At 62.7% G+C, this 23,957-nt stretch overlaps 2 protein-coding genes and 2 non-coding genes across 8 annotated transcripts in view; 3 read left to right on the top strand and 1 right to left on the bottom strand.

Annotated features, from left to right (window-relative positions):
• AGPAT2 (1-acylglycerol-3-phosphate O-acyltransferase 2) overlaps positions 1-23,957 on the top strand; it is a 41,665-nt gene that overhangs the window by 1,227 nt on the left and 16,481 nt on the right. The window contains exons 2-4 of one of the 2 annotated variants that reach the window (XR_006737973.1): positions 182-229; positions 1,009-1,085; positions 2,501-2,733. The exons of the other annotated variant lie outside the window; for it this stretch is intronic. The gene's annotated coding sequence lies outside the window, so the exon portion shown is untranslated. Of the gene's footprint in view, positions 1-181; positions 230-1,008; positions 1,086-2,500; positions 2,734-23,957 lie in introns of those variants that run through there. 2 annotated transcript variants of the gene reach the window in all.
• On the top strand, positions 394-525 carry LOC123646791. The gene has a single exon (XR_006738041.1). It is a non-coding gene; the product is annotated as a small nucleolar RNA SNORA17 (small nucleolar RNA).
• On the top strand, positions 1,169-1,306 carry LOC123646788. The gene has a single exon (XR_006738038.1). It is a non-coding gene; the product is annotated as a small nucleolar RNA SNORA43 (small nucleolar RNA).
• DIPK1B (divergent protein kinase domain 1B) lies at positions 3,431-12,623 on the bottom strand. 4 transcript variants are annotated; one of them, XM_045563930.1, is made up of 5 exons: positions 12,464-12,623; positions 8,933-9,067; positions 5,393-5,500; positions 5,119-5,295; positions 3,431-4,511 (listed from the first exon to the last, which is right to left on the bottom strand). In XM_045563930.1, exons 1-5 carry the CDS (start codon positions 12,524-12,526, stop codon positions 3,699-3,701), a joined length of 1,296 nt encoding a protein of 431 aa, XP_045419886.1. In that variant the 5' UTR covers positions 12,527-12,623; the 3' UTR covers positions 3,431-3,698. The 4 variants fall into 4 exon arrangements, with proteins under 4 accessions (XP_045419886.1, XP_045419885.1, XP_045419887.1 ...); XM_045563929.1 differs by having other exon boundaries at positions 8,933-9,890; positions 12,464-12,553; XM_045563931.1 differs by lacking the exon at positions 12,464-12,623 and adding an exon at positions 9,283-12,237.

Below are 23,957 nucleotides of genomic sequence, written 5' to 3'. Positions count from 1 at the left end.
GGAGAGAGAGTAAGATGGGGTGGATTTTTCTAGAATGGCCCTTGTAAGCAGGAACTTTCTGGTGGCTGGGACCCTTCTTTGGTCTGTCTCCCAGGAGACCAGATGCAGCAAAATATGCCCTAGTGCAACTCTCCTTTGTGATCTTGCCAAGATTTGTATGAAATGTTGGTTTCTTCTTCAGGGAGTTCGCTTACTGGCAGCTACACCGTGAGGGATGCTGGGGTCTTGGGTAAGTTGACACATTAGTTCTGGAACAGGTTCACCTCACGTACAACCATCCCCTCCCATGTGACATTATACCTGACTGTAGGGACAGCTTGGCCCTGCCTCTGCATGGTAGTGAAGCTCCCTCTCAAGGGTAATAAAAGTGTGAACTATTTCACCTTCACACATGCTGCCCCTAGAGGCGTTGCAGATGTGGCTGCTGTGCCGCATTTGTGTCACCAGGTGGCAGAGAGAAGAGAGGCTATGTCTACGCTCAGTGTTCTGACCTGTGGACGGCTGAATGATTATTAGTCTGACACTTGGCAGTGCTCCAGCACAGGGGTTTGTGCCGGTTCCCCTTGCTCTCATTTTGTGGACTTCGATCTATTAGTCCCTCAATTGTAGCTCTGGGAGAGGGGTGGCCGTGTGGGTCCAGAAGTCAGCGGGGCTTCCTGGCCAGCATGGTGGTCGTCCTGGTCTACCCAGCACCACTCAGTCCTCCAGGAGAGGAGGCTGAGCACTTTTGGCCATCAGGAGTCTGGAAGGGGACAGTGGGAAGGTAGAGGGTGCCCTTAGCAACAGCAATCTTCATACATTAGTGTTAAAAACTAGTAATAGGAAGAATAAAGTACGATACTTGACAGTTGATTGATTCTGTACAGCTTGTCAAAGGGGTAGTGTTTCAGAATCATCTAGAAATACAAAGCACCGGGGAAGGGGCTGCTGGTGCTTGGTTCAGTTGATGGTAGCCGGCTTGTACTGTGCTCTTGCATCTGTGCCAAGCATTTTTGTTATTTAATACAGATAGGAATGTGACTGTCAACCAGTGAAGATCAGCTTACTGTATGGGCATTGGCCAGAATGACCGGGCCGGCATCAAGGTAAGAGGAGAGACAAAGGCTCTGCCCCTGAGGCGCCTGCCCACCCTGGCTCTGGGCTGGAAGTGAGTGGCTGCCCTGCAGATGCTGTACTGGTTCTGCCAGCACCACAGGTGTGGCTGCTCTGCTGTGCCTGTGACATCGGGGCAAAGAGAAAGTGGCTATTTCTACGCTCAGTGTTCCGAAACCAGTGAACACTAAGAATGGTTTGTAGCCTGACATTTCTTAGAACCACAGGGAGGTAGCATTTAGTTTTTGCTTTGAAACATGACCTCCCCTGGTTTGCTCCATGAGGGGTGGTGGCATGTGCAGTGGTGACAGTGCTGTACTTGCTTTTAGATATTGCTGGGAACCCAGGCGAGACACTGCACTTGGTTTTCAGTTTCTTCATCTATGAAGTGGGACCAGTTACGAGGATTAAATGAGATTGTGTGTGCATAAAGCCCCTGGCATGTGACAAGCTCTTGGTACAGTGAGATTAACCAGGAGAGGGTCTCATTCCTAGAATGCCCAGAATCATTCTCTCATCTAGATGGGACAGTTCTGTAGAGCTGCCTGGGGAGGACTTGGGCAAGTGTGACTGAGAACCTCTGAGGTGGTATAAACTGTCTGTGTCCTGGCCACCATTGACACTCCTTGGGTGGCCCCCAAACCCTGTGCACAGAGGAAGGGCCCTGGATGGGGGTTCAGGAGCTGCCTCACTCTGGTGTTGTCAGAAGCCTTGAGACAAGCAGGACGAGGAGGAAATGTCTCTGGGTCAGTTATGGAACGGGAACGCCAGAGGGTCACGGTAGCATTCATTCTGTTGCAGACCAAAGTCAGGGCCCTCTGGGGCCCACGAAAGGACTGTGTAGATGAGTGGTTTTCAACCAGAGTGATTTGTGTGCACTTCCCAGGGTGTGTGGCAATGTCTAAAGACAGCTCACATCTCCGTGAAATGGGTGGAAATGGGGGTGCTGTCTAGTGGGCAGAGGCCAAGGATGCTGCTGCACGTCTTACAACAGTGGTCCCCAACCTTTTTGGCACCAGGGACCATTTTCATGGAAGACAGTTTTTCCACGGACTGGGCAGGGGCGGGGAGGTGGTTTTTGGATGATTCAAGTGCATTACATTTATTGTGCACTTTATTTCCATTATTATTACATTATAATACATAATAAAGTAATTATATACAACTCACCATAGGTTGGGGGTCCCTGCTACAGTGCACAGACTGACCACACAACAAAGAATTATGTGGCCCGTGACGCCAGCAGTGCTGGTGTTGACAACCTTGCTATAGGGTCACATCAGAAGAAAAAACATGTAACTTTAAATACAGTTTTGTGAATTCACGGACGGGATTTCCTAGAGGCCATTCAGCAAATCCAGGTTAAGAGAGAGCCCTGATCTGCGTCACCGTCTTGTTCATTTTTCAGATCTGGAGTCCAGGAAGGACGGAGGGACAGAGGTGCAGCTGTGGGCTTTGCCGCCCTGGGACCAGGCCCATGCAGTGTCCAGGGGCACCTGCCGGGACCACCCCATGCAGAACAGACTTCATATTACTTTAATCACCCCTTTTAACGCCCCACCTCGAGGATCACTTGAGGCCAGGAGTTTGAGGCCAGCCTGAGCAACAAGGTTTTGTGAGACCTCCTCTCTACAAAAAATTTAAAAATTAGGTACAGTGGTGCATGCCTGTAGTCCCAGCTACTCAGGAGGCTGAGGCAGGAGGATCACTTTAACCTAGGAGTTTTAGGTTATGGTGAGCTATGATGCCACTGTACTCCAGCCCAGGCAAGAGTAGAAAAAAGGATTAGCATTAGGGAAGTGGGCATTACAGTTGGAATTTTAAGCAAGAGGTTTTAAAGTGAGTGGAAAGATTTGATGCACTTCAAGGAGAGTACTTCTGTGTTGGCAAAACTTGAGAATAAATTGGTCTTGAATTCACTGTGTCTTGATTTGAACTTTCCTCCTGGGGGGATTCCCTACAGGGGACGGGAAAGCTGCAATGCACCATCACCTGGCTGTTGCCTAGATGAGGAGTTTCAAAACCGATGGCTAATTTTTGTGTAGTCAGTTTTTAGAATATTGTGGCAAATCTGTGTTGATACTAGAATGAATATCTTGGTCTGTTCGTGACCTTTATCATAAGCCAAGCCATAATCCAGGCTTGGGGTTGCTGTTGGCTACTTTAGAAACCAGAGTTTCCTAGACTCCCATCCCCTGGAACACCGTGAGGGGAGAGGATGGGCAAGGGCTCTGGGACAGCAGAGGACCCAGGCGAGGGGAAGTCCCACCGAGCGCCCATATGCAAGGGCGGGCAGCGGCCAGGGCGAGGCCGGGTGCTCTACTCCGGACACTTGCAGTCACATAAAAGGTGTTTATTTACATGATGTTCTTCAGAGTAACGAAGCCCGACTGGGCCTGGCAGGTCCCCCTTGGGTCAGCTCCAGGCTCATCCTGCCCTCATCATACAGCTGCTCTTTGAGCTCAGAGGGTCCATCTGGGCTGCTGCAACCCAGGGAGCCCTGATGCTGTGGGGACAGTTCTGTGATGTCGCTTGGGGGAGGAAGGAGAGGCCGCTGTGGGGCTGGTCCCCTAGGGTGACCAGGGAGGAGGGCAGAGCCTGTGGTGTTAGGAGTACTTGGTGTTGGAGATCTTCTTCCAGAGCAGCGTCTTGAGGTGGCTGAGCACCAGCGAGTGGTGGGCCTCCACCTGGCTGGCCAGCCCGCTCAGCGTGGTGCAGGTGCGCAGCTGCGAGCCCAGCTCCTCGCGGAGGTCGGCGGGGGCGCCGGGCAGCAGGTAGTCCCGCAGCAGCTCACACACCTTGGCCAGGTTGGGCTGGATGAGGTCGCCCTTGCACTGCCTCATGAGCCTGTCGCAAGGGGCCCTGCAGTCGCGCCCGTAGGTGCAGTCGGCGCTGTGCTCGCAGCGGCGGCCCTGAAGGAAGCGGCGCACGGCAGCCTCCGGTGCCACCTGCTGCAGGTCGGCCATCTTGAAGTCGTAGGTGGCCGTGTAGCCCACGTTGGCCAGCGTGGTCTCGCACATGTAGAAGGTCCCATAGGAGCCGTGGAAGAGCTCCTCCACGAACTCCAGCAGGCCGATGGCGATCTTGGCCCGCCAGGGCCACGCAGGCCCCAGCCACTGCTGGAGGGCACCGTGCAGGGCGGGCGGCAGCAGTGGGCGCAGCAGGGGCGGTAGTGCGGCCACGTGCCAGGGCCCGTGGGGGATGCCTTCAGTGAGGTAGAGGTCCCCGCAGTAGCCCAGCAGCCTGGAGGCGTGCTCCTTCTCCTGCAGGGACAGCAGCAGCAGGAACTCGTTGCGCTGCAGCAGGGCCCACACGGACTTGGCTTCGGCCAGGGACACCCGGCTGTCCTTGTTGAAGTCAGCCATGAGCAGGACCTGGCCAACCAGCGCTGGCAGCGAGGGCAGGTCTCCCAGGTTCTCCTGGCATTTGGGACCCAAAGAAGGGAGACCTGGTCATCTTGGAGCCCTGGGAGCACGACCTCGCCTGACCTGGCCCTGGCAAGGCGGGTGTGGGCGAGACTGGCCCGTCTGCCAGGTTGCGGGTCCCAGCCTGCAACCACGTAGCCTGAGGGGACACCGAGTGACATGGGGGCCCCTCACCCTCCCTGGCCTGTGCTCCTGCTGCTGCCAGTCAGGCCTCCCCGATTCCCAGCTGCCTGAAGTACCTGTGGGGAGCCTGGGCGGTGGGCACCTGGGCACAGAGAAGCCTCCGAACGTCTGGGGATTAGAATCAGCAGAGGGCAGAGGCTGGCAGGTGCCTTCATCCCCGAGCCCTCCTTCCCCCTCCCGGCTGGTCCTCAGCTCCTGCCACAGCGGACCCGCTTCGGGGCCTTGGCTCTGCCAGCCCGTCCGGCCCCCACCCGCCCTGGAGAGGCTGCTTCCCTGGCCTGCCACCTGCCCGGGGTCCGCCTGCACCTGGCCTGCACTAGGGGCACACAGGTGCCAGGGCTGCCCACCACACACATCCTGGGCACGGGCTCTGCAGCTGCCACAGACAGCCGTCTGCCCCCCAGGAAAGCCGACTGACCTTGAGGAAGCTGAGGGTCATCTCCCGGAATTCCTTAATTGAGGTGCCCCGGGTGGGCTTATCAAACAGCACCAGCTCCCGTCGGGGGGCCACATCCGGCCGGGCCTTAGAGTCGAGGGCCTCCTCAATGCCACACTTGATGGTCACATCCTTGTCCCTCCAGAGCCCGCTGTACACCTGGACGGGACCACAGGGGTCCTCTGTGCAGATGTGCCCCTCCCACTGCACAGGCAGCAGCAGCCCCAGGCCCACCCGGCCCCGCCCGCAGGCATACCTGCTGGCCAGGGGCAGATGACAGGCAGGTCCTCCACTCCACCTTGTGCAGCTCGCACAGGTCCTGGCAGACAGAGCCCGAGATGGTGCCCTTGCGGTACTGGTCACACTGAGGAGACAGCGCCAGGGTGTGTCGGGGGAAGGGGCGGGGTGGTCAAGCTCCCTGCCCCCACCGAGCCCCTCCCCACACCCACGATTCCTGGGAAGGAGGGAATCCAGGGGCAAAGCAAGGTGGCCATCGGGGTGAGAAGGTGGGCATTCAGGGTCCCATCACATCTGCCAGTCTGTCCGAGGACCCAGCGTTCCCAACGCTGCGGCTGCAGCACTTTTCTCAGGCTTCAAACTGCTGGAGCTGGCAACCCGGCAGCCTCGGGCCCACAGCAGGCCCTGAGCCACGCGGGGCCAGCACCGAGCTGGCGGGGCGGCCGGCTCGCTGCAGCCTGAGAGCTGCCAGCGCCTCCACGGGCAGCGCTGGGCACTGGCACGTACCGTTGGTGGCTGCGGGATCGGCCTGTCTGCTGCGGGGCAACCCCCAGCCCCACCACATCCTGCCAGTGGCCCGAGATAAGAGTTTGGAGGCCCTCGCCCCGTTCCCTTGTATACACTGCACGTTGCCCCCGCCCCTGCCCCGACTTCCCGTTCCTTCCGGGTGGGGCCTGCCCTCCTGCCTCGTGGCGCTCTCCCTGCCCAGGGTCCTGGTGGTGTACTGAATGAGCGCCTGGGACACCAGGAAGGACATAGGGTGGCCCCTGCGCCAGGGCGAGGCTCACACGAGCCACGGAGCGTCGCCAGTGTGAGCAGGTTTCCCGCGTGAGGGGCCCTGGTCCCGGGTGGGGCTGCGCATCAGGCTGTCTACCAGGTGAAAGAGAGTCCTGTGAAAGCCACAACTGTGGCACCACGTCCAGCCCGCGTCCCTGCCCGCCAGCGGGGCTGACGCTTCTCCCAGCAGCAGGGCTGCGCGGTTTCCACACCCGCTTCCCACAGACTCAGTCCCTCCTTCCCTGTGCCCTGACGCAGCCACGCAGGCAGCCCAGTGCTGTCCCACCCCGAGTGCAGTCAGGACGGCGCCCCGCGGGGACAGGGATGCTGTGAGGTGGCGACGGAGCCCCTGGCTGTCCCCGGCCTCAAGCTCCTCGCCAGTGACGTGGGAGAGCACTCCCACACCTCGAGGCGTCAGTGTGGCACGGGGCAGGCTCAGAGCGCAGTGCTGTTTGTCACCATCAGCTCAGAAAACAGCACCGTGGGGCCGACAACTACTCCCAGCCCTGTCCTCCCTGCCAGGCCGGCCCCGGGCCCCTCATTGGCCAGATGCGCAGGGAGACACCATTGGCAGTAATTGAATCAGACGGGACCCTGCAGCCGAGTCCCAGGGAGGTGACGGGGTGCCCATGGAGTGCGGCCCTTCCTCTCGGGGGGCATGTGGGGGGAACTCCTGGATGTACACGGGTTTGCACGGAGCCAGGCACTGTCAGCCAGGCTTGGAGGAAGGAGAGGGGGAGGGGTGTGCGGAACATTCCGCCATCCAAGGTGGGGGGAGGGCAGGGGCTGGGGAGAAAAATGAGACCGAGCCAGCCAGATGCCATGGACTCAGCCACGCGAACCACGAAGGCAGTGCCTGTCCAGTGGCAGCGTGAAAACCACAGCTGTTCCAGAAAGACAAGGGACACTAAGAAAACCCAACACCTGTAGGCAGGCTCTCGGGGCCAGGGTTCTGCTCGGACCCCTGTCAACACTTGTTAGGGGACTTCTACTCTACACCGAGAACCCCCAGAGTGGTGGGGCCTGGGGGGCAGGAGGCTGCTCCGCACCCGGGGGCATGGCGGGTGCCGGCCACATGTCCCCCCGCCAGCCGGGAGCCAGGGCTCCAGGGCCCACACTCACCTTCCCGGGCACCTTCCCTGCACATCACCAGGGCTGCAGGCCTTCCTCAGGTGCTGCAGCTGCCCGTCAGGTGCTCGGCAAGTCTCCACCTCCCAGCCCTGCTAGTGCCTGAGCCGTGACCCTGGCACTGTCCCCACCCCCGTGTGAATGTGGACAGGCCTGGGAACCCGAGCTAGCTAATGCCCGAATGCTTGAGTGAGGCAGGCAGGTGGTGGGACGGGCTTCCTCTGGAAAGGAGGGGACATCCCCACGGCCCCTGGGGACAGGCTTCAGGAGAGCCAGGCTTGGCAGGGACCTCTGGGAAGCCAGCCCAGGACGCTGCTGCCTCCTCCTGCTTGGGGGGCATGTCCTTCTGCTCCCCGCAGCGGCCTGCTCCGTCTGGCACCCAGTAGGTGTTCAGAACACACCTGCCGGTACCCTAACCACCTGCTCTCTGCACCCGCTGGCCACTGCCCAGCCCTCGCCGCCTTGGTCCCGAGGCCTGGCCCCTCCACTGCCGTCCTGCCTGTGGTGAGCCCACTCAGCGTGCGCCCTGCAGCCCTCACCCTTGGCCCTGAGCCCAGCCCACCCTGCGCCCGCCCTGCTCAGAGGCCCCTGGACTGTGGGGTGGGGCTGTGTCCCCCGGCTTGGGGCTGGTGCCTGGAGGCCACTGCTGAGCACTTCTGGGGTGGACGAGTGCATCCGGAACAGGGGACATGAGGGCCCCCCAGCGGGGCGCTGGCTGGCCTGGGAAGTCCTTAGCCAGCAGCCAACGCCCCGATGCAGGGAGCCCCCACATCCAGTAACCGTCCCCCAGGACCAACTGGCCCCGCACAAGTTCTGTCACATGGGCGCTGCCCGTCTGGATCCCCACGCCCTCCTCCCCCACGGCCACCTCTGTCAGACAGGGCTCTGCAGGGCCCAGGGCCTCGGGAGCCAGGAGCGGTGGCCAGGGCAGGCCCGCCTGAGCCCTCCCACAGCTTCAGCAGCCACACAGCCCCCTGGGACAGGTGCCCCTCGACGCCCCAGGAGCTCCTGCTTCCACAGGGCAGCGCCTGGCCCGGCTGGGGGGGAGGCATCGGGCCCGGTCATCAGCCTCTCAAGGGCTCCGGCTGCCGGCAGGCCAGGTAGGCTGGGGTCAAGATGGCCACGGAGGTCCACCCAGCTCTTGGAACTGCGGTTTGCCAGAAAGGGCTGCCACGCCCTCTGCCCCAGCCAGTCACAGGGCATGGAGAGGAGCTCACACGCCCACACGCACACCCTCTCCCGCTAGGGCGACTTTAGCCCCATCTCCCCGGGGTGCAGGCTCTGGAAGGCCATGCCCTGCACCTGCTTCCGTGGCCCCTGGCCCCAGGAGGCCTCGAGGCCACCTAGGCACGTACACAGGGGTCCCCCAGTCTGCGGCAGTGAGGACAGCTACACGTCCTGGTCCCCTGCTAAAACGTCCTCCCTCCCAAACATCTCTGGAATCTGCCCTGTCCAAGTCGCCCACACCCTCCTGGGTGCCCACAGCAGCCCCGCCTGCCATCTCCCCACTTGTCCCCTGACCCTCATCCTCCACACCCGGCCAGGGGCTGCTCTGCCACCTTGAAACCCACGTGGCCTCACGGCCGGGGGCCTAAAGAGGCTGCCTCCAGGGCTGGGCCCAGGATGGCACCCGCACGCCCGGGGCGACACTTACAATGACCACCTGGCAGATGCGGCCGCGACACAGCTCTGAGTAGGACGAGTAGTGCAGGTACACCATCCAGCTGCCCGCAAAGATGCCCAGCCAGACCAGGAAGACAGACTTGACCCTGAGGCCCGGGAGCCGCCCCTGCTCGGGGAGAGAGCCATGTGAGGAAGTGCTGCCAGTGCCCTGCATTTGGGGGTGCCCTGACCCCCACTTCATAGATAAGGAGCCTCGGGACCCCTTGGCCACCAGCACCCCCTCTGGCTTCCAGGGCCACGTCCGCCCCCAGCTCAGCGCCCCCTCCCAGCTCCCTCCCCGGCGTGCAGCCTACAGTCAGGGGAGGGGCCTCCCAGACTTACATTTCATGGGCAGTAAAAATACATTTCAAAATGAGGAGGCAGAGGGTGGCCAGTGCTTTATTTTGCTGAATAAAGATACTTCACAGAAACTCTCCTGTCTTGCTCGAATGTCCTATTGTTTTCACTTTTGCACCAGCTCCCGTGAGCAGCACCTGGCGGGTGGGGAGGGTCCACCGGCCCCAAGCCCCCAAGCGACACTGCCTTTCCCGCTGTAGCTGTAGTGCGGAGGGGCTGGAGGCGGTGGCCGCCCGGTTCACAACGGCCAAGGGTGGACGCAGCCCCAGCACCCGTGGGGGTGCAGGGGGTGTCTGGCCTCAACAGGAAGGAAATTTTGACACACGCTACGACGGGGGTGAACCTGCAGGGCGTCGCGCTCAGTGAGGTGGGCAGTCACAGGAGGACATATCGTGTCCGATTCCACCTTTCTGAGGTCCCCAGAGTCGTCAAGTCCATAGAGTCAGGAAGAAAGGTGGGGGCTGGCGTGGGGCGGGGGAGGGGGAGTCGGTGTTTCAGGGGGACAGAGCAGCAGGCTGGGAGGATGGAAACGTTCTTTGGGTGGACGGTGGTGACGGCGGCACAGCAACGGGAATGTCCTTAATGACACTGAACTGTGCACGTAAAAATAGTTAAAATGGTAAATGTTGTGTGTATTTCAGCACAATTAAAAAAATATAAGAAGCCCTGCCCCACTGCCAGAGGCATCAACCCAGATGTCTGGGCTGGGCCTTGGAACTGTGCTTACAGAGGGCTCTGGGTCACTCCGCCTCAGCCCTCTGCCTCGGTTTCCCCTGCTGGCAAGTAGAGTCACAGGTGTGAAGGTCCTAGCATCCTGGCTCAGGTGCTGGGGGCACTGTCTCCCATCCAGCCCTCCCAGCCAGGGTTCCAAGGGTGACAGCAAGGGACAGCTGGGTATGACCTCCCTCCCCAACCCCCTGCCCTGGCAAACTGTAGCCCTCATGGGGTGCTGTCTACCAGGTGGCTTGTCTCATGCGGGATCTCAGACATCCTTGACCCACAGCGGAGCACAGGAGGGCACAGACTTGGGGGCCAGCCTCCCCCCAGAGGAGGCCCTGATGCTGGCACCAAGCACCCCCGTGGCCTCCTGTCCACCTGCCACCAGAGAGAGGCTGACCACTGGGCCAAGCCATGTCCCCCTCCCAGGACCTTCTGGCCACACGCCCCACAGCCCCAGGGCAGAGCCACAGTCAGGAGCCATGGGCTGCAGCCCTGCTCAGTCCTGAGGAACTGGGCCAGGAGCCTCCTCCTCTGAGAAATGGGGCCACCGCTCCCCATCGAGGACAAGGCCCAGCCTGGGCAGCTGGGTGGAACCCCTCCCCCAGCCCACTCCTGCTTCCCTGGCACCAGCTCCCTGGGCAGCCACCCCAGGAGGGGCTGGGCGGGAGGACTCCAGGGAGCTGGGGGAGGCACACAGCTCTGCTGGAGACAGCCATGGCCCAGGTTGGGCCCCCGCCCCCTCGGGCCCTCTTGTCCCTGGCACTGCATCTGTTTCCGTCAGATTTGTGCAAAACGAAAAACAGGAAAGCAGAGAAACAGTAGGGGGCGGTGCTGGAGGGGGGGTGCTGTCGGGATGAGGTCGCAGAACTTCTGGCCCAGGGGAGCATGCCCATGGCAGGCCGAGCAGGGAGGTCCAGCACGGGCTGGGGGTCTAGGGGACAGCCAAGAGGTGGGCAGGCTGTGGCCATCGCTGGACCCAGGGGCTGCCTGGGTTGGACAAAGTGATCCAGAACTAGGGGCCCAGCCCAGGCACTGCCCACTCCACAGCCAGACCCACCAGGGCTCCCTGTCTGGCCACTCCCCTGCAGCCATCCCCGATTCCCCTGGGGCCCCCAGGGTACGCTCTGGTCCACTCAGGCTCTGGGGGGGCAGACTGGCAAGTCTGGAGTATGAGCCCCCCCAGGCCTGGGCTGGGGCTTTGCAGGGGCAGGAGAGGACCAGCTCCCCAGTGGAGCCACTTGAAGGGTAGGGGGAGTTGCTCAGGGGTTGGTAACAGCACAACGGCCCACAGCCAAATGCCCCTCGCCACCAGCCCAGAGGGTGTTTCACAGGTGGGGAGTCTCAGGCTCAGGGCGAATGGCCACACTGCCTGGGGCGGGCTGGGCTCAGACAGGGGTCTCCCTCTGAGCCAGCCCCAGGGGAACAGGCCCAAACCCCCCCGCTCCCACCGTTCCTGGGCAGAGCTCAGAGGGCCTGGCGCACTGTTCTGGGTCTCTGGGTCAAGGCCCTTCCTCAGGGCTGGGGGCAGATGCTCACCCCGCGTTCCGGCGTAGGGAGTGGTCCTCCAACCCCTCAGCTCCCACCTTGCCCAGGGCTGGGCTGGGTCCACCACACCCGGCAGGCCCAGACGGGCAGGGCCTCTGGGCTCAGAGGGTCCCACTGCAACCTGTGAGTTTCAGGGTTGCACCCCCTCTGCCCGGGAGGGAGCTGAGGCCAGCCATGCCCTCAGCAAGGGCAGGACCCGGCAGGCATCCTCCCACGCTGACCCGGGACCACTCGGACCAGGCTGGCTCCCTCCCGCACGGGGCCGGGGTCCTGGAGCGCCAGGGCGGAAGTGGTGGGGGGTCCTAGAGGGCGTGAGACTGATGCTGCCTGGCTGGACCTCCCCAAAGCAGGCGAAAGGGTTTCAAGCAGCTGGAGCCCAAGGCAGCCTGGGCCTCCCCTGCAGGCGGTGACTGGTCCAAGGTCACCCTGGTCAGGGCACAGTCCCTGCTCTCTGGCTGCCTGATAGGATGACCCAGGGGGAGGTCAGTGTCTCCTAGGGCGTTTCTACGTGCCCCAAGTTTTCTACAGCAGAAAAACAAACCTTATTCTTTAAGTGGAGAGAAGAAGAAAGGACTTTGGTGTGGCCTGTGGTTCCCGGGGAGCAGGATCTGGCCTGGGGGGGCGGGGGCTGCCAGCCCGCAGCATCCGCGGTGCCAGGACCCTCTGCCCACCTTCTCCCACCCCTCCCCCCGTCCTCGATCCTCTCCAAGTCCCCGGCACCCCCAGCCGCCCGGAGGCCACCCCCTCCTCACCCACACTCGTTAATCCCTTGGATCCTGGATCGGGGCCCACCCTCCGCGCTCGGCCCCACCCCCGGGGCTGGACGTCGCCCTCCCGCGCCCAGAGGCGGCCGGGTCTGCGCGGCGGGTGGCCCCGGCCCCGCGCCAGGCGCCGCGCTTACCTGCAGGCCCTTGGAGAAGGGGCAGAAGAGCACCAGGTGCGCCAGGCGCCGCAGCCGCCGCATGGTGGGCGCCGGCCGGGGCTGCGCGGGCCCCGCGCCTCGCTCGGCCTCAGCCCCGGCCCGGCCCGGCCCGCAACGGCCGCCGCCGCCTCCTCGCCATGCGGGCCGCGCGCCCCCGGGCCCGCGTTAAAGGCGAGGGCGCGCGCCTTTCTGACGGCCGACCGCGGCGCCGGGGGCGGGGGCGCGCGTGGGGGGGCGGGGAGGCGGGGGGCGCGCGGGGCGGGGCTGGAGGCGCGCCGCCGCCGCTCGGGTGGGGAGGGCGCCGAGGCCCCGCCCTCCCGGCGCGGGCGCGCGGTGGGGGCGCGGCGGGGCGGTCCCTGCCAGGGCGGCGGGCGGGGGCGTGTGCGGGCTCCGCGGCTTCTCCGGGGGCGCCTCCCGCGCGGCCAAGGGCGCGTTTTCGCTCGCGTTCCTGCGGGGCTTCCCGGCGCGCACGGGCGCGCAGCCCCCGCCACCTCCCGGGCGCAGAGCGAGGCCCCGCGAACGCTCCCGGCCTTCTGGGCGAGCCGGCCCCGAGGGAGCCTCGTGCCGGCCCGTGCGCCCCGCATCCTGCTCCTGACGTCCGGCCCCCACCACTGCCCAGGCCACCGGTTTGGCGGGTGGCGCTGGGGGACACGCGAGTCGCCTCCGTCCGCTTTGGCGCGCACAGGTGTCGTGTGGACACGGACTTCCGTTTCGCTCCGACAAATACGGGGGGTGGGGGGAGCTGCGCGGTCGGACGGAGGGGACCGTTAACTCCGCAGCCGCTCCCTGGGGAAGGGGGGGGGTCGTCTGTCCAAGTGGCTCAACCATTAAAAGCAAATTGTGCTTCCCTCTCCTGACGCTTTGACACTTCTTTACTTCTGGGTATCAGTCGATTAGCAAACATGCGACTGCAAACATTTTTCTCCCAGCGTGTGCCTTGTCTGTTCTTTTAACACTGTCTTTCAAAGAACAAAAGTTCTCGATTTTAATGAGGCCCGATTTAACAATTTTTTTCTGTTATGGATTGCACTTTTAGTGTGTGTCATATCTAAGAAATCTTTGCCTAACCCAAGGTCAAGAAGATTTTCTTCTACGCGTTATTCTAGAAGTCCTGCAGTATTAGGTTTTGCATTTAGATCAATAAGCCGGTTTCGAGTTAATTTTGTATATCGTGCAAGGTGTGGATCAGGGCAGTGTTCCAGTTTTTGGTTTTGTGTGTTTGTTTGTTGGGATTTTTTGCACTTGGGTATCCAGTTGTTCCAACACCATCTGCTGAAAAGAATCCTTCTGCAAGGAATTGCATGGCAGGGTGTTAAACTGGGGAGGTGTGGCCAGGCAGGACAGGACTCCGGCCAGGCAGAGAACAGGGAGGGGCCCATGGGGGCTGCAGTGGGCCAGGCCAGTCACTGGGCGGACAGGGCCCAGCAGCCTGAGGATGGGAGAGGGGCCGGGGGACCCTCCCAGCATCTGTCACCCCCAGTGCAGCTGGCAGCCAGACTGGGAAGAGGGACCATTGTGTCCTCAGGTGACCCTGTTTCCCCGCTGAAAGCCAGGCACTGCCCCCCAGTGAGGGTCTTAGAGCTCTGAGAAAGGGCTGAGCAGGACTCGAGGGTCAGACTCCGAGCGCCAAGTACTGGACCTTGCCCAGCCTGGAGGGAGGCCCTGCCACGTCCTGGCACCCGGGAGCCTCCTCCAGAGGCCCAGGGTCCTGCAGCTATGAAGGGGTGGCCTGTCCTCCTCCTGCAGGAGGGTTGTCACCAGGGCGGGGGGAGGAGGGGGCGGGGCAGGAGTGGCAGCTCAGTGGGAGGGTGCAGAAGACCTCTGGTCCACCAGTCTGAGTCAGGCGAGGCTGTGGCAAGGAAGGTCTGGGGCAGGTTCTCAGGGAAGGCTCCCTGGAGGAGGTGGTGCAGGAGGGTGAGTAGTCCCCGTGTCAGGATATGCTGAGGAGGGTGGGGCCGGGGGACAAATGCAGACCCTAAGTTGGACAACACACCAGGTCACCTGTCCACAGGAGCCCCCAGGTGGGCCAGGCAGACATTCGGGTGCCACCTGGCCACCCAGAGACTGCTCCGCCCCCACTGCAGTCCAGGACCTGTGGTCAGTCCAGGGGACATTTCTAGCTTCCCTGGGCCCGGCCCTGGAGGGATCTCCCCCGTGTCCCCAAAGGCCAAGGCAGTTCAACACCCATGGGCAGAGCCTAGCCAGCCCCTGTGGGGACGGGGGAGGGGCCCTTGCCTTGGTCCTCCAAATGGACGGCGACTCGGCCTCTGCCCCTTGCTGCCTCTGGGAGGGAGGAGAAGCTGGGGACTGTCCCCAGGCAGAGCCCACCACCCCCATTTGTGGGACGGGGAGACTGCTCAGGTGGGGCCCAGCATGGCTGAGTCCAGACACTGGGCCAGCAGGCCGGGGCCTCCCCCGAGAGACCAGCTCGCCTTGGCCGTGTGGGAGAGCCCCAAGCTGGGAGGACGTGGGGGGCCCAGAGACAACCTCGCCAAGTCCGCTGCCTCTGACCGAGGGCTCCTGGCCTGGGCCTGCCAACCGCTGTGGCTGGCAGGGCCAGGGCTCATGGTTGGGGCAGTGACTCTCTGCCACCTCCGTCCCCTCCATACTCTGCTGCCACCTGGCGGAGGAAGCAGAGGCTCCTGCAGGACCAGGGGCCGAATGCCACCGCCTCGGAGGAAGACCGTGTTGTCCAGTGTGCATGTGTGCATGTGCCACTCGTGCCTGTGCATGTGTAAGGGGACAGGAGAGCTCAGCAAAGAAAGCAGATGCAGAGGCCCCCTAGGGCAGGATCCCCTTTATGGAGAAAGAAGGGGCCAGTGGGTGCCATGCTGGGGCCCCGTGGGCGAGCCGGTGGTGTCAGTGACAGGGCTGGGCCCTTGGAGGAATGCCCGCCGCCTCTCTCCTCCTCACCCCACAAGGCTGGCGGGGTTGCCACCCAAACCTCCCCCTGGCGCCTAGTGTGGGGGCTCCCTGAATCCGTGCCCGGACTCTGGGGTGCTCCAGAGGGGCTGCTGCTGATGTCAGACACCCCCTGCTCACCTGCTTCATGGGGGTTCTAGGGTGCTGGGGGCTCAGGGCCGTTTCCTCAGCGTGGGTGAAGGTTCTGGGGCTGGGGGGACAGGGAAGCCTGGAGGCTGTCCAGGGGTCCAGGGCTACCTCTCCAGGGTGTGGGGTGACAGGTTAGGGGGCCTGGGGTGACCTCAGTAAGAGGGGGTCAGGGGAGGGCTCCTGAGAGTGGGCAGAACCCAGGACCACCCCCACAGTGGGGCTGGGGGTTGGGGGAAGGGCAGTCCAGATGCCGTCAGGGGCTCAGGACCACCTCCACAGGCATGGGGTGGGCTCTCTTTGGCCAGGGGTAGGAGTTATCCTGCCCCCAGACAGCAGTGCCAGCCTGAGGTGGGCGCCTGGCCCCTGCGCCTTGCTGGGTGGTGGGGGACTCCAGGGGCCATCAGGGCAAGGCACTGCAGGAGTAAGGAGGAGCTCTGAGGAGCTCGCGCCAAGAAAGGCCGGGAATCGGGGCCACTCGCTCCTGCAGCGGTGCCAGCCCCTCCCTAAAGTGCCGGGCTGCCCTGGAGCTCACCTCTCCAGCGCTGGGAGCCAGGCCTGTGGGGACCGGGCTGTGCCCTCCGAGACTGGCCAGCTGGCGGGTCTGGGGGAACAGGGCTCTGCGGGGGGCTCCCTGAAATGCCCTCAGGGCAGGGTGTCCAGGCATGGTGGCAGGGCCCTGCCAGCGTCTCCAGAGGCTTCCAGAAGGTGCGAGAGCTGGGAGAGCAGGACTGTGCAGCCAGCTCTCAGGGCGCGTCCACGTCACAGTGTGTGAGGCCAGGGGGCCCCTGGGCACGGTGGGTCTGCCACACAGGCTGTGCCCTGATGCTGCCATTGGTGAAGTGACAGGGCCCAGGACCTGGAAGAGCAGTGGGCGGTGCCACAGTGTGCTAAAGCCGCGCTCGGCTCTCAGCCCGCAGTTCCGTGGTCAGCGGTGGGGCGGGCTCGGCTGGGTCCCCCAGGCCGAAATCAAGATGTTTCCTGGCTGGCTGTGGGCTCGGCCCCGCCTGTCGCAGTGGCCACACTCCTCAGCTCCCAGGACTCCCTTCCTCGTCTCCTAAGCCAGCCGCGGGGGTCCCTCGGCTGGTAGGATTAGACTGGATAATCCCAGCCAATCTCCGCTCTCACAGTCAACGACTTAATCCCTTCCGCGTAGTCCCTCTTCTCCCTTTTCTCCCGGGTGGGACCACGTGCGCGGGTCCAGGAGTCCGGCACGGCGTCCTCGGGGGCACTGTGCCCACGACCAGCGTCTGACGCCTGCCAGCTCCTTCCCCCCGGGCTGTCCAGAGCGAGCCTCGGGCCCAGAGTCCCCCTTGGCGGCCTGTGGCAGGAGGGGCCCTCACTGCGCCACTTCCGACCCCGGCCGTGCCCTGCTAGCTGGCCTCGGCCACTCGGAGCCTCCCGGGCCTGGACGTGGCCCCTAACTGTCCAGACAGCATGACAGTCCCTGAACAGCGCCCGGGGGGACACAGGGGAGATTCTCCTGTGAACGGCGCTGCTCCCTCCTGCCCGCTGCTCCTGTTAGTTTGAAATCGTTTTGGACTGACGGAAAAGTTGTAAGCACAGTCCGAAGGATGTCCGCATTCCTTTCACCCCATTCCGTGACAGTCAAGGTTTCGCTGTAGCTGCTCTGTCCTTCTCTGTCTCCCTCCTCCTGAGACATCCGAGTGGAAGTGGCAGGCGTGATTCTGTGACTCCCAGACACCCGGCATTTCCTCGAAGCAGGGACACCCTCGAGTGGCCACAGGACGGGGTCAGAGTCAGGAGAGTGAACCTGGACGCAGGCAGCACTTCCTCTTTTCTAAACACGGCTGGGTGCCCCATTCCTTAATTATTAACTCAGGACAGATTCCTGCCGGTGACATTGTGAGGCCAAACGGTCAAAGGCTTTTAACTATCGTCACTTTCCGCGATCACCCACTCCGCAGGTCCCCTGGGGGAGGTTGAGGCAGAGACTGGCCAGCCTGTCCACCGGGGCTGCGTCCCTCCCTCCCTGCTGAGGCACCACCTGTGGGGCGCAGACTGCGCTTCCCGGTGACTCCACCCCTACCGGCCCCCACCCCGCCCTAGCCCCTTCTTTCAGTCCCAGAATGCATCTGGTCTCCCCTGCCTCAGAGCCCTGCAAATTCTGTTCCCTATGCCAGGAATTCCGACCACCCCACATGACGTCCCAATGAGCAACCCATATTCGGGGGACCCCTGCTCATGTGACCCTGTCACAGAGGCCCTCCTGATCCCTGCAGCTGGTGCCAGTGTCTGTCTCTGTCCCAAGCCCACGTTGCTGCTGGATTCCCCACCCCAGCACCGGGATTGGGCACGTGCACACACACACACGCACACACACGTGTGCACACACACGCGCACACTTTGGGGCTCAGCTCAGCACTGGCCCGGTGACTTTGGAACCTGCAAGGCTTGATCGTGAAGGGTCTGCTCAGGCCCAGGCTCGGGGACAGCTAGAGGCTTAGGCCACTGACCCTGGGAGTCCTAGGTCCCCTCTGCTTCCCCTGGTTTGACTTTGGCCTGACCAGGGCCACTCGGCAGGGCTGTGACCGTCTCTTCCTCAGGAAGCTCGTGCCGGACCAGCGGGGTGTCAGGGTGGAGGAGAAGGGCAGGGGAGGGGCAGGCGAGTGACCACAGGTCTGAACAGCCTTGTCTGTCACGGGCCTCGTCTGCACGGGCACGGAAAGGCTCAGTGCGTGGGGGGCGTTAGCCGGTGCGCAGAAGCCGAGCCCTGGAGTCAGACCGAGCAGACTCTGGTCCTGGCCCCGTCACTGTAGCGGTGTGACTTTGAGAGGTCATTCACCCCCGTGGGACCCAGGCTGCCCACTGCGAAGCGTGGAGGAGCCCGCGTGTTCTCAGGGCTACCGGGGACCCTGTAGAGGAAATGTGTGCCAGCGTCTGCTGTCACCTAAGGAAGTTCTGCACTAGGTCTAACCTCCGTGCTTCCTGTTGCGGTTTAATCACAACCTCCCTGTCCTTGAGGAGGTGTGGCAGCCAGGGCCCCAGGTGGCCCCAGTGACCCTCACCCCTGGTGGTGTCTCCTCCCCACATTCCTCCGGGTCTGGTCTGTGCGACCCATGGAATTTGCGGGGAGTGCTGGCGCGTGCCTTCCGGGGGCGGGCTGCTCCGCCTGCTCACGCTCGGATCACCCGCTCGGGGGCAGCCTCCGCCATGCTGTGAGGACCCTCGAGCAGCCCTGTGGCGAGGCCAGCGCCAGGAGGAGCTGAGGCCTCCCACCCACCGCCGGTCCCAGCTCGCCAGCACCAATTACGTCTTCACCTGACTGTGGGCCTGGGTGACATCTTGACAGCAGCATCATGGAGACCCCTGAGCTGACCCACACAGCTGGACGGCTCCCAAACCCCTGACCCCTGGGAACCGTGAGATAGCAGCTGTTCAGTGTCTTACCTTGCTAAGTTTTGGGGTGTTTTGTTGTGCAGCAATAGATGACTAATACACGATGTTTTAAGTGGGATGCATGGAAAAGAACCTCAGGAAGAATATTCTGGAAGGGCAAAGAGCAAGTGATGAGGGACAGTCCGAGAGGCAGGTTAAAAGAATCCCTCAGCACCTGGAAACTGTGGCTGATCCACACTCCTGGGCAGGGACTGGAAGGCTGGTGGGCCCAGCCCCCTACCCGGGCTCTGCAGGGTCCCTGCCATACTCCAGCCTCAGGGAAAGTGCCTGCTCGCTCTCCTCTGGCCTGTGCACACGCCGCACCTTCTGCCTAAAATACTCTTCTCCCACTTCTTGCCCTGATATTCATCTTTCAGGCGTTAGGTGACATCTCACCTCTTACAGGAAGCCAGCCCTGATTGCAGCGCACCCCCAGGCCCTCCTGTTCCTGCTCCCACGCTGGCACGCACCACTTACGTCCTCTTGCACCAAAAACCGCGAGCTCCCCCGGCACTGGCGGTGGGACTGTCTTACTTCTGTGGTCCGGAACCTGCGCCCAGCTTGGCACAGAAGTGCGTGTGTTTCCTGTGGCTGCCATAACCAATTGCCACAAACCAGGTGGCTTACGTCAATAGAAACGTACTGTCCAAGCTCTGGAGGCCAGAAGTCCCAAATCAAGGTGTCAGCCAGGCCACCTTCTCTGCGGAGGCTGCAGGGGAAATTTTTGTTCCTCGCTCTGCCAGCTTCTGGCGGCCCAGGTGCTCCTCGGCCTGGGGTCTGGTCACGCAGCGCTCTGCTCCGCCCTCACGCGGGCTCTCTCCTCTTCTCCGTGTCTCTCCTCTGTGCGACTCTTCTAGGGACGCTTGTCGTTGGCTATAGGGCCCACCCTCAAAATCCTTTACTTCGTTACATCTGCAAAGACCTTTTTCCTGAACGAGGTCCCCTTCGCTGGCTCTGAGATGAGGACGCGGACACATTTTGTTTGCCACCTCTCGGCACAGGCGGGCCCACGCACCAGACCCCAGGAGACCCTCGGGCCACTAACCCACTAGATTCTGGGGAAACAAACTTCCTGGGGTCCTCAGAAGTGGGGGGAGTCTCCAAAGACCTTCTGCGGCCAGAAGGGCACAAACTAAGGCCTCCATCAGAGCAGGGGAGTGGGCAGCAGCCTGGAGGACCCCAGCCCCTGGGCAAACGCCGACAGCAGCAGAGCTGCCCTTGTGGCGCTGCCAGCTTTTTGGGGCTCCCCGGCTCCCGCACACAGGCGCAGTCTCTCCCCGCACCCGGGGTTTACATCTGCAAGGTCCCCGCAGATTGAGGTCAAATTGAATTCAAAATAAAGGCTGGCAAGTTCGGGAGGCAGAGCCCAGTGAGAGGGAAAAGGGATTCAGACCTCACAGCCTCCCACCTGGCCCACGAGCTGCGGCAGCTACTGCGGTGCCAGGAAGGAAGGACGACACGGGGACGTGAGTCAACGCCACCGCCCAACACTGTGGCTTTGAGGGTTGAGTTTCCAACACACGCTTTTGGGGGACACACTCAGATCATGGCAGGGACGGTCCCATCCAGGAGTGTCATCACGCTGGGCCTTTCCATTGCAGACAAGGATGAGTAAGATTCTTTGAGGCCAGAAAGGGCCCGCGGCAGAGGCAGCAGCCCACGATGGGGAAGAGCTGAGTGGCATGGTGGGCACGGGGCCTGGGGCAGTGACCAGGGGCCTGGGGGCTGAGCAGAGTGCAGAGCCCCAGGGTCTGGAAGCCGAGGGGATTGGATTCCACCCTCTCGGGAGGGGAGCCACGGAGGATGTGGGGCAGGAGATCCATGGGGCACGAGTGCAGGGAGGAGAGCCGCCTGGGGCCTGCTGGAGGTCTCTCAGCGGGGCTGGTTAAATCCCACCATGGCGGCACAGGTGGCCTGACTTTGGCGGTGCTCAGGGCACGCTGTCACATCGAGAAGGCACCTGGGGGAGAGTAGGGACCAGGGTCCAATTTCATACAGGGCAGGAGGACGTGCTCCGCAGCCCTGCAGGGGACCAGGGAGCGCCTGCCCACTGCCTGCCTAGCAGACGGCGCTAGGTGGGCGGAGGGAGGGGAAGACCTTGCCTAAGGCTCATCAGCTGCGACCTCTGTGGGAACAGACACAGGTCCGAACCCAGGATCCGCCCTGGCCGGGAGGGGCCTCTCCCCCGAGCCTGCCCAGGGCTCTGAGCTCTCCCCAGAGGGCTGTGGCCTACGGGCCGGGTACCTCCCAGGCACCCCCGTGGCCTGCGGGGATGGGTCCTGATTCACTGCGGTCTCGCGAGGCGGACGCTGGGCACCTGCCACGCCTCTTCATGGTTTGTCCTGCTGGCCAGGCCATATCCTCCTGGCCTGGCCTGGCTTCTGCCCACTTATAGGGGTGGAAACAGGTCCACCTGCCGCACCCCCCCCTGGCCTGCAGCGGGGCCCCCAGGACAGGGCTCTCTGGGCGGCCGGGAGGAGGTGAGCCCGGGGCCTGGCACTGTACCCCGGGGCGGTGCAGCCCACAGCTGAGACCAGCATGTGCCTGGGGACTTGTGCCCAGGTCTTATTTACAAAGGTGACCAAGTCACAACAGGAAGAGGTTAGTGTCATTGAAAGAAGGTTTTTCATACCATGCCCTGGAGGTGAGAAGCACAGCAGGCCACTTGGGGCCACGTGAAGCCTCAGGAAGCCTGTCACATGTAGGGGCTGGGGAGCAGAGAAAGGAACCAGGGCTGTGCCTTAAGGACTAAGGCGGCGGGAAGTGACCAGGTGGGGACATCCCCTTGCAGGCCCTAGGAGGACACAGGCAGGGCAGGGTCCGTGGCTGGGGGAATTGCAACACGACTCACCCACCCACGAATGCTGGCCTGCAGGGAGATGCAAACACTCTTGGCCACCCGCCTGGCCCTGGGGTTCAGCAGATGGGGAGGCGGGCGTCGCGGGTGTCAGACGGCCAGCGCAGGATCTGAACGCGGGCTTGGTGCACCTCGGCCACCCCGCCCAGCAGGGACCCCAGGCTGAACGACAGCCTGGCCCCTGCCTCCCGAGCCGTCCTCTCCCCGGGACTCAAGTGCTCCCCCTCCTCTGGTGGCGTTGCTGCAGGGGCCGAACCTAGGGGGCCTGGCAACCTTAGGGACACCAGGCATTCAGCAAGTTCCAGTTCCATGGGGCCCAGTCATCCCCAGGCAGGGCAGTCCGCGCACCCCCCGGACTGCAGGGGCCCCCCGCCCCAGCTTCCAGGGAAGCCCATCGAGGGGGCCAGGGCTACTGCGCCATCCCATCCCCCGGAGTGTAGAGCCAAACTTGCCAAACCCAGTGACCAGGCGCAGGGCCCGTGATCCGGAAGCCCCCAGGCCAGAGTCACTGGCAAAAGCTCCCGGCCTGCCAGGACGCCCCGGGCACAGGGAGGCTGCACTACCTGTGGGACCCAGCGGGATTACACAAGGAGGATGCGCAAGGTAAGAGCCCGTGGGGCGGCTTTAATGGGGCTCCACCCCCGTCCTCCCCCATCCCTCGCTGCCAGGGCCTGGCCGCTAGAGGGCAGTGCTGCCCAGCCCTTCGCGGGGGCCTGGCCATGCGGGACTCGGCCCTCGTCGGGGGAGGGGGACCCAGTTAGACTTGAGTTTCAGATAAACAACAAATGACATTTTTTAGTACAGGTCTGTCCCAAGTATCGCACAGGACACATTTATGCTAAAAAATTATTCCTTGCTTTGAAATCCAAATCTAACCTGGCAACCCGTGTTTCTCTTGCTAACTCTGGCACTGCTACCTGGGGGCAGCGCAGGTAACTGCAGGGCTGTGGAGCCACCTCCCAGGAGCCGGCGGGGCGGCAGCTCCTGCTCCCAGCTCATTAGCTGGGTCACTCCGTGCCTGGATGGGTCACCAGTCAGCCACACCGGCCCTAGGCCGTGACTCAAGCGTGTGTTCGTGTGTTCGGTTGGGGCAGGGCGGGTGCTATTGGGGCTGAGTTCCTCCTGGTCCTTGTCCTCTCACCTCTCTCCCAGAGGAAGAAGGGCTTGGCTGACTCACCTCCACCCAGGACACCTGTGTTGAGGCCTCTGGGTAGTGAAGGGTGTGGTAAAGGTAAAAGGCCAGAGAACTTGACCTGTGCACTCTGGAAGGGATGGCTCCAGTCATACTTAGTGTTATTCACACCCTCTAGACTTGTGCAGTGCACAACCTGCACAGCTGAGCTGCGTGGTCTTGGGCAGCTTCTCTGCTTCCCTCTCTACCCAGGGGCCTGCCCTCATCTCAACCTGCTAGGCTCTGCTCCCACTATGGCCTGTGCATTCTTGCGGGAGTTTCCTTGGTTACAAGGAATCTTACAAGGTTAAATCAAGAACCCACCTGGAATTCAGCTGGGTTCATGATGTCAGGTTAGGGGCTCTGAGTCACTTTTCCATCCCTTGGATGCCTCTCCTTGCCCCAATGCCACCCGTGGAACAACCACCCTCTCTTCTGAGCGAGTGTGCATGTGCGCGCAGGGCTAGAGGCAGGAGCTCTGACACTGGGTCAGAGTCTCTACGGGAAAAAGAGGAAAACGCAGGGGGCGACAGACAGAAGCCACTGAGGCCCCAGCAGTCTAATGACCGTTGCATTGTCTCGTCCGGCGGGCCACCCCTGGCCATCCTGGCCCTGGTCACTCTGCTTCTGCAGAACACACCAGCCATTCCCATCGGAGGCCCCATCCCGACGGCCACCAGGGTCCCTGGGTCTCTCCCTCTCTGTGGGCGCTGGCCAGCTCAGCGGCCCAGGACATCCAGTTGTCCCTGACGTTCTGTGAGCTGACAGGCTCCACACAGCCATGCTCCGTCCGGCCTTGTCCAGGAGGACTCCTTCATTCCTTCAATCATTCCTTCCTTCACCAAAGACTGGGGGGCACCGGCCGTGGGCGGGGGGCAGAGAGCAGCACAGAGAAGAGGGACGGCGGGAAAGAGCCAGGGGCAGGCGGCAGGGTGGGGGCAGCAAGCCCTGCTCTGCCACAGGGCCCAGGCCTGGCAGGACCCTGGGGACACTGGCTC

This window comes from Lemur catta, chromosome 10 (genome assembly GCF_020740605.2).
Source record: "Lemur catta isolate mLemCat1 chromosome 10, mLemCat1.pri, whole genome shotgun sequence".
Taxonomy (NCBI): domain Eukaryota; kingdom Metazoa; phylum Chordata; class Mammalia; order Primates; family Lemuridae; genus Lemur; species Lemur catta.
This window is presented reverse-complemented; position numbering and strand designations above follow the sequence as displayed.